At 29.5% G+C, this 8795-nt stretch overlaps 3 protein-coding genes across 3 annotated transcripts; 1 reads left to right on the forward strand and 2 right to left on the reverse strand.

Moving 5' to 3' along the window:
• Window positions 1-805: 805 nt before the first annotated feature.
• On the reverse strand, window positions 806-2998 carry EIN_163060 (hypothetical protein; the record flags this gene model as incomplete). The annotated part of the gene is made up of 1 exon (XM_004185173.1): window positions 806-2998. One exon carries the CDS (start codon window positions 2996-2998, stop codon window positions 806-808), a length of 2193 nt encoding a protein of 730 aa, XP_004185221.1.
• Window positions 2999-5194: 2196 nt separating this feature from the next.
• On the reverse strand, window positions 5195-6196 carry EIN_163070 (hypothetical protein; the record flags this gene model as incomplete). Its single annotated transcript, XM_004185174.1, has 1 exon — window positions 5195-6196. One exon carries the CDS (start codon window positions 6194-6196, stop codon window positions 5195-5197), a length of 1002 nt encoding a protein of 333 aa, XP_004185222.1.
• A 552-nt stretch (window positions 6197-6748) lies between these two features.
• Window positions 6749-7862, forward strand: EIN_163080 (hypothetical protein; the record flags this gene model as incomplete). Its single annotated transcript, XM_004185175.1, has 2 exons — window positions 6749-6871; window positions 7179-7862. 2 exons carry the CDS (start codon window positions 6749-6751, stop codon window positions 7860-7862), a joined length of 807 nt encoding a protein of 268 aa, XP_004185223.1.
• Between the last annotated feature and the right edge of the window lie 933 nt (window positions 7863-8795).

An 8795-nucleotide genomic window follows, 5' to 3' on the forward strand; every position in this document is an offset into this window, starting at 1 on the left:
ATATCGCATGCATTCACAATTCCACGTGAAACGGATACATTGAAAAGCATATTAATAAATTTTACAATAACTTCACATTTTATTAGATTTTCTTTTAAATTAAACCACTTCAAAACATCCAACGACAAATAATCTCAATATAAAATGGTGCGAATTGAAAGTATCATATTTTTTTTTACAACCGTAAATTAACATAAAAAATTTTCATTTAAAAATGTGTGGTTGATGAAACTATTCTAAAAATAATAAAAAATTAAAAAACCCGAAAATGAAAAACTTAAAAATAATAATAATGTTATTAACGAGTTCGCCGAAAAAATACGAACACATAAATTGTACGCGTGAATTATAAACGCATAGTTGATAAAGTTTGTTTTGTTCTGTGTCATACAAAAAATTCAAAAACAGAAATAAATGTTTGATAGAAATGGTCTCTGTCAAGGATATTGTTGCTCTTGACACTCATTGATAAAAAATTCGAAGGGCAAACGGATCCAAATATTGTCAACGCACCTCCAAAATATTTGTTTTCTCAAAGTGAACCAACCCAACATGGGAAACCCCGAAATCTTTTCTAAAAATTGATGTTTGGCAAATCTTAGTCAAATTAGTTCTCAATTGTTATTTGTTTTCTTTCAGTTGTTGGCGGACAAAAAAACCGCCTTATAGTTTTAACAGGTTTTTCCTTTTATTTTTTTTAAACCAAACTAAAATTTGCCTTTTATTACTTTCTCCCTTTTAAAAAATTACAAAGAAAAAATCTAACCTGTTAAATAAAAAACTGCGACCAAAATCTCTTAATTCTTCATTTCCAGATAACAAACACCGTTTTGCATTCTTTAGTGAATTGGCTCGCCTCCTGTGTGATTTTCTTTCCAGTTTTCCAGTTAGGGTCATGAGCCCAAATAGTGTTTCCGTCGAATGAGTTAATAGTGATGAAGTGTCCGCCCGTTGTCCATTGTCCAGCTTTCATTGACCCAATAGCAATTCCTCCACTGTCGACCATTTTCTTAATATTCGTCATATCTCCGCAGCTATATTGTTTACAGTTCAGTCCATACTTCTTCGCTGCGGCCGGGAACAACGCCCATGCTGTCCCATAGCTATCGTCCTTCCATCCATTCGCCATCGAGTAGTCTGCCAGAGTCGCCGGTGTAACGCTTCTGTCCGCCAACGTCGCGACGACCATAGCCATACTCGTAGGCCCGCACCCTGATGTACACACCGTGTTCGACTTATCATTGCGCGAAGAGTACATCTTACTCTTCCATCGCGAGTCGCACTGATAGAAGAAGACTTCCTCATAACACCGAGTTTGGGATTCGCAAGGTGGGTGCGGACTTGAATCAACTGAAGCGCCTTTGGTGTAGTAAGGGTACGACGGGGATCCTCCAGCATTCGGATTAACGGGCGTGGGAGTATCCGTCGATGACCCTGATGTTCCAGATGGATCTTCCGGAATTTTGGCACTTCCACTCTCTTCGGAAGGAGTCGGAGAAGTGCCCGAAGCTGAAGGATTTGTGTCTGACGCTTGAGAAGGAGCAGGAGAAGACGTCGATCCACTTGATGGAGATTTCCCCGAATTATTAGATGGAGATCTCGTATTAGAACTGGGCGAATTATTAGATGAAGGCTTTGAAGGAGATGTCGGTAGTGTTGGATCAGCTAATGAGTTAGCATTATCTAAACTATTCACATTAATACCATCGTTAATAGTATTTTTACTATCATCTTTACTATTTTCGTTTTTTCCCGTTCCATTGTCGGTAAGTCCTTCATTCTTCTCTTTTTTTTCTTTTAGTTCCTTTAATTTAGTTTTGAGCTTATCTTCAATAGTTTCGATTTTTCCTTTCACTTTTTTTGTGATTTTTTCTTTGAGTTTTTTTACAAAGGTTTTGGCTTGTTTTTTTGTCCCTTTTTCACTCTTTTTGATTTTATCTTCAATAGTCTTAAAAACGGATTTCGCTTTGCCTCTCATTTTGTCAATCTTGTTTTTGGTTGTATCGAAAAACTTCTTCTCGAGAGATTTCTTCTGATTCTGAACAGTCTTTAATCGATCTTTTAAATTCATCATCTTCTCAGTCACTTTTTGTGTAGCTTTTGTGGCAAAGCCTTTTGCGTCTTCTACCTTCTCTTTGATGTCCGATATAAATTTTTCTTTTTTATTTTTAACTTTTTCAAGTGCTTTTTTTACAGTGCTTTTGGCGACTTTTAATTTGCCATTTGCTAAGTCGACAAGTTTTGAAAGAGTTTTTTTGTCGGCTGTTCCGGTGGGTTTTAGGCCTAATTTGCTCTGGAATTTTTCAAGTGCCTTTTTTGCTTTTTTTGTGTTTTTACTAAAGACGTCTTTAACCTTTGAAAATATTTTATTCACATTTTTGGGTGTTACTAAAACTTTTTTCTCCTTTTTCTTGTGTGATTGAGTGTTTGATTTTTTTCCTTGCATTTTCAGTATATCATTTGCAGTGGTCTTTGGCTGTCTAAGTCGCAGTTTTTGTTTTAAAGAAAGTTTTGATGTGAACTTCTTAGTGTTTTGCTTAATTCCATTTTGTCGACTTTTAAAGCTCTTTTGTGTTCTTTTTATATCAGTGAAAGTCGCTTTTCTTCGATTTAAACTCGTTTTCTTCTTAGTGGTAAAACTTGCTTTGCTCTTCTTAGTAATTGAAGGTTTTTTGACAATGGATTTTAAAAGAAATTTTGAACGCTTTGGAGTTGAAAAGATTTTCCTCTTCTTTTGAACTTTTTTTGAAGAGCCTCGACTGGATGGTTTCGAAATTCGTCGACTTTTTGTGGGTTTATTGGTTTTGATTACACGACGGCTCGACTTCTTTGCGTCAACTGATAAAAGTAAAGTGCATATCAAGACAATTAGCAGTAATTTCATAATATAAAATATCAAGTTGTATCGAAACATAAAATTTAACGACATTTCAATGTTTTTATATATTTTAAAAAAGAAAAAAGACTGTTTGGTTTGTCTGGTCTTTTTTACATTCATTGTAGTTAAAATGTTATGTATTTGACATATTTTTAAACTTTTTATATTTTTTTTTCAAACGCTTTCAAAATGTTATCCAAACAAAAGTTTGTTACAAAAAGATCAATTTGGGTTTATATTGAATTGTCTTTCTTTTATTATAATAGTTATTATCATATAAACTAGTATTTCTCATTTTGTTAATTTAAAATTCCAATTATTTATCACAAAATACGGCAGTTTGTATTTGTAAAAAAATGAAAAATACGATATTATTCAATATATATGGAATTTTCTATCTATGACAAAAGTATAATGTTTTGATATGAAGTATTAAATCATTATTAATCTTAAAAATACAGTATTTTTAACGATATTTAAGTACTTTTTGTTTTATACTAAATAAAATGTTTTGTAAAAGTGGTTGAAAATAATTTATCTTATTGTTTAATCTTTATAATATTAATTTTTAATGGTTATTGTTGCACATAATTAAGGCAATTTTTCGTTTAAACTAATAAATAAAATTAACTTAAAGTTGACCTATTTCATGTAGAAAATAAACAATAGATGTAATTTTTGGTATTTCAAACAAAATACGAAAACAATGTTATTATTTACTAAATTTAGAAAATAACTTTTTATTATTTGAAAAAAATACAGTCTGTTTTTTAACGTTATCTGGTATTTTTTAGACAACAAAGATTGATATATTTCGGGAAGCCGTTTTAAAAACTAATCCCATTTGTTTAGGGTTTTTTCACGTTTTACCTAATGCCCAATGTTTAGACAAAATTTATGCTATTTTTCGTTCACCAGATGATATTAAAAGACTGACTCTACATGAAATTATAAAATGAAAAGTTCACCCTTTTGTGTTTGATTGTTATTAAACAAATATTTTCATTTCATCTAATAAATAAATGTTTTTAATCTTATTATATTATTAATCGTTTTTAATTTTAATTTGAATACAAACAAACTAAAAAATCTTTAAATGATTATAAATAAATTGTTGGCAAATACAAATTAATATAAAATATGAATAAAATAATAATATTAATTAATTGTTAATAAAATTTAAAAATTTTACTTAAAAACCATTATTTGTTAATTTTAATAATTTTTTATTTGGAAACGAAGCAGAACATTAGGTATACAATTGGGCCATTACAGTTGACAAAAAAATAATAGTCAAAGACCAAATAACTGTCAGAAGTAAAATTAATAGTTTTAAAACTTCAGATAAGAACTATTATAAAAATAGATTTAAGTTTCTTACCATTTTTTGGTGTACATTTTTTTCACTTTTTTTAAAAAACCAGTTATTTTCAAGGTAATCAATCAGAAATACACCCCTTTGACAATTATTTGGTCTTTGATAATTACTTGGTCAACAATAAACCTTCTCCCATCAAATTAAATTTAACCAAAAGAAAAACTAATTATTTTCTATTGTTATACTAAAATAATAAACTATACCTAAATAAAAGTCAATTTTCTAAAATATTTGTTTTTAGTAAAAATCTGTGTTTTTAAAGAAAAATATAGGAATTTCTTTAACATAAATTACATTTTCTAGGTTAAGGTACATTTTCCTTACTGTAAGCATTAAAAATTAATTCAAACAAAAAATAAAAAGGGGTTGTTTGTCGTAGATACAACACAATAATAATTTATTTGTTGGATTTGAAAAAAATGAAAAAAAGTTTGGTTTAATATTTTTTTGTACTTCTTTTTTTAAGGTGAAGAGGAAAAATAACAGCTTATTTAAAAGAAAGAAGTTCAAAAAGAATATTGAATTATTTTTTTAGTAAAAATTGTGTTAAAAACAACAAAAGGTACAAATTCGAGAACCAAATAAATAATTGTTGTCCACTAAATTGATTGGTAAGTCGTGTGACAAATAGACTTGTTTGACCATTAAGATAACGACAAATAGACCCTTTTCACTGTATTTTTGAATCAAAAGAAAAAAGAAAAATTTAAATTGTTAAATGAACTATTAAATATATTAAAAATGTTTTATATTTTAATAAATAAGTTATAAATTTTTATTAGTTAAATTTTTTTAATTTTTAGAAAAAACAAAAACAATAAACTCTTATATTTTGAATAAAAGATTTAATTGTTTTTTTAAAATTTAAGTGTTAAAATTGTTTAATTACATGTTAATTTACACTCAATGTTTTCCAATAAAAACGACACCTTTTTAGTCTAATGTCTAGTAGCAAGTGGCAATTCTCTAAAAGAATCTGATTTCCTTAGTTTATCAGTCACTGTCACAGTCATCAATGAAGAACATCTTTCAAAGCTAAAATGTGCCAGCCTTTCCACTTTACTGGGGATTTCTATTGTTTTCAATTGATTGCATTCTTCAAAACAGTGTTTCCCAATTTTTGACAATTGTGTGGGTAAAATAATTTTCTTTAAAGAGGTACAAAAAATAAAACACGATTTTTGTAATTCTTTAATTTTGTTTGGCAATTCAATTGAGCAAAGAGATGTACAGTTCCCAAAAGAAAGTTCTCCAAGTACTTCCAAGTTTTGTGATAACTTGATTTCAGCCAAAGAACAACAACAATTGAATGTAAAATTATGAAGTGAAGTGATCGTGTCTGGTATTTTTATTGTTCTTAACTTTTCGCATCCCTCAAAGGCACTTTTTCCAATAGAAAGGAGTTTTGTTGATAAAGTGACAATTATTAAATTTTTCATATTACAAAAACACTTTTCTCCAATTGTTTTAACTGTATTTGGTATTTCAAGAGTACTCAAATCAACCTCTTCAAAACAATTTTCACCAAGAAAAGTTACACCACTTGGAATCACATTTCCGTAATTCTCTCTATCTTTCTTTGTAAAGGTAACATTCTTGAATACAAAGTTTTTGTTCGAATTCGTTAAATAAATTTGAAAGGACACTTTAAAATGAATAACAACTTGGTAAAAATTTTCACAATCTTTTTTATCCCCATTTTCTTTATTCAAATCAAAAAAATCATTTCCAAAATTTTCTTCTGACTCTTTATATAAATGAAGAGTCTCAACATTTTCAAAGTATTTCAATGTTCTTGTTGTTAGTGGCAACGGGTTGTAATGAAACTTTGATGTATTTCCTCTGAACTTTTTGGATACGTTTTCAAAAACAATGAAATCGTATAGAGACGAAAAATATTGTGATACTACCATCCCATGAAAACTGTCCAGTTGCGCCATTACAGTACTTCTTTTTCAGTCTTTGAATCATATTTTTCATGAGTTAGTCATTTGTTCCTTTTATTTTTTGTAATCTATCATTTAAAAATCCAAACAAATTACTATAAATAAATAACTTTTGATTAATATTGATATTTATTAATAAAACTTGACGATGATTGTTAGTGTTTATTGCAAGGAACAAATTATACAGCACTTCGAATTTTTTATAATTCGATATTTTGTTTATATTTATTTTAAATCATTAATTAATTGAAATATAATAAACTTTTACTATTAATTAAAACATCTTGATTTAAATAATTTGTTCCTTTGTGTTATTTCTTTTGTATATACTTAAAAAGGTTTAAATTAATAAAAGGTGAGCTTAAATACAACAAACCAAATAAACGGTAAAAAACTATTTATTTTACAACACACAAATTAAATATTAAATAATTAATTTAAAATGATTTTATAAACTCAAAGTAATTTTTTGTAAGAACAAACTTTATATTCTCATACAAAAATAGAATAATTTATAAAGGAAAACTAAAAAAATAGAAAATACGAATGGACAAAGATATTACAATAAGGCCATTTCACAAAGGATTTCTTCAAGCTGGTGGAACAATAGAAAAGACTCCTTTAGTTCCAAATGGAAAATACCTTTATAAACAGTTATGTTCTCAAAGAGTTTGTTTTTTAACTTTTAATTGAAAACGAAATCTGAAAACATTTTGAATAACACAACTATAAATACAAATCGACTTATTTTTAATCTAAAATTTTTTAACAAACACAAAGAAGACGGACTGTAAATTACGATATAAATTCTTTAAATAAATAAAACGACCAGAATTTAAATATTAAAACGCCTTTTTTGCCGATAAAGTCCATTTCAAGAACAATTAAATAACACTTTCAAAATCTTATTAATTGTCTATTTAATTAAAGCAATGATAAAATAACATTTCATTTATTGAATAAAAATAACACAGAGGAGAAAGCTTTCTATGAAGAAATAGTTTCCCTTCCTGAGTGGCATTCCACGGGAGTAGTTCCATCTTATTATGGAATAGAGAAGCATGATTTTGGCAAAGGTGTAATGGAGTATTTGAAGATCAATAACATGCTCTTCAACTGTCATTCCCCGTTTGTTCTTGATCTTAAAGTTGGGACGCAGACGTGGAAGCCGAATGCCACTGAAGCCAAAATCATTCACAAACAACACAAAAGCGAATTACTCAACGCCGAACACGTCGGGCTCAGGTTCTGTGGGATGAAAAGAACCATCGGCGACCAAGTCTATTCGTACGACCGCGAACTCAGCGAAGACGAGGTGATCGACCGGACGAAGTTGAAAGAAATGATTCGACTTTTCTTGTTTGACGGGAAGAAATACGAAGTCGAAAAGATCAAAATTTTCGACGAAAAGATCAACAGAATTATTAAAGCAATCGACACAAAGAAATTCAAGTTCTTCGGCGCATCAGTTCTACTCGTCTACGACGCAGACCAGAAAAATATCAACGAAAAAACCGACTTGAGACTCATCGACTTCTGCTATGCGTGGTCCTTGGAAAGGGAAAGCTGTCAAGAGGAAGATGGCGTTAAATTTGGTCTTGAAAACTTGAAAATAATACTTGGGGAAATTAGAGAGGAGGTCGCTAATAAGAAAAATTGAATTGAATTTTTTGTGTTTGTTTGTATTTTTTTGAGACAACTTTTAATTGTAATGCTATACAGTCAAAGGCGTCTATTTGTCGTAAATGAGTGAATTTTGTAGAAAATTCTTTTTAATAATGAAATTTATTTTTTATAAAAAATTTAGTTTTTAATTCAAAAAAAGGTACAAATTCGAGAACAAAATATTTAATTGTCGTACACCAAAATGATTGGCCAGTTGTGAAAAATAAGCAAGTTCGACAATTATAATTACGAAAAATAGACGCCTTTGATTGTATACATTTTAAGACTTTTTAAGATATGTGTTTAGGTTTTTGGTTTTAAAGTCTGTTTTCTATTTAACGATATTCTAAAAATATAATAAAGAAAAGAACTAGACCGAAAATATTAAACCATTATTTACTATACCCAATATCGCTAATTAAAAACCATTAACTATTAATAAATTTGTCATTAATTAAAACTAATGATAAACAAATCCTAAGCATTGACTTTTTTCCAATTCACTTGTTGTCGTTTTCAATTTGACCCAAATGATAATTTGACATGTCTACTCTATCTAATATGACATTTTATTCATTTTAATTACTTGGTTGACATAGTTTATTTCGTCGTATTCACATTTCAAGACCAACCTATTCTTCGTTTTGGCTTTATAATTTTTCAGTTGTTTAGGGGGCAGACCTTTCCCACCCTCACCCCGTTTACCAAAATAAAATATTTGCCGCGAGTGTTTTTTGAAGGAAGTCCACTTTTCAGTCACTGTTTGTGCGTCACCATGTCGCCCACTTTCCTTGTCCGTACTGTGTGGACGCGGATGTGGTTCCCCCCGCTTGCGGGGGGTCAGGGGGGATCCGCGCCAAGGGAGGACTTGGAAGGTGGGTGAAAAGGTCCACAAACAGACTATTTGAGTGCGTCTTTATGAGCCTTC

Source organism: Entamoeba invadens (assembly GCF_000330505.1).
Source record: "Entamoeba invadens IP1 unplaced genomic scaffold scaff_1105074726263, whole genome shotgun sequence".
Classification (NCBI taxonomy): Eukaryota; Evosea; order Mastigamoebida; family Endamoebidae; genus Entamoeba; species Entamoeba invadens.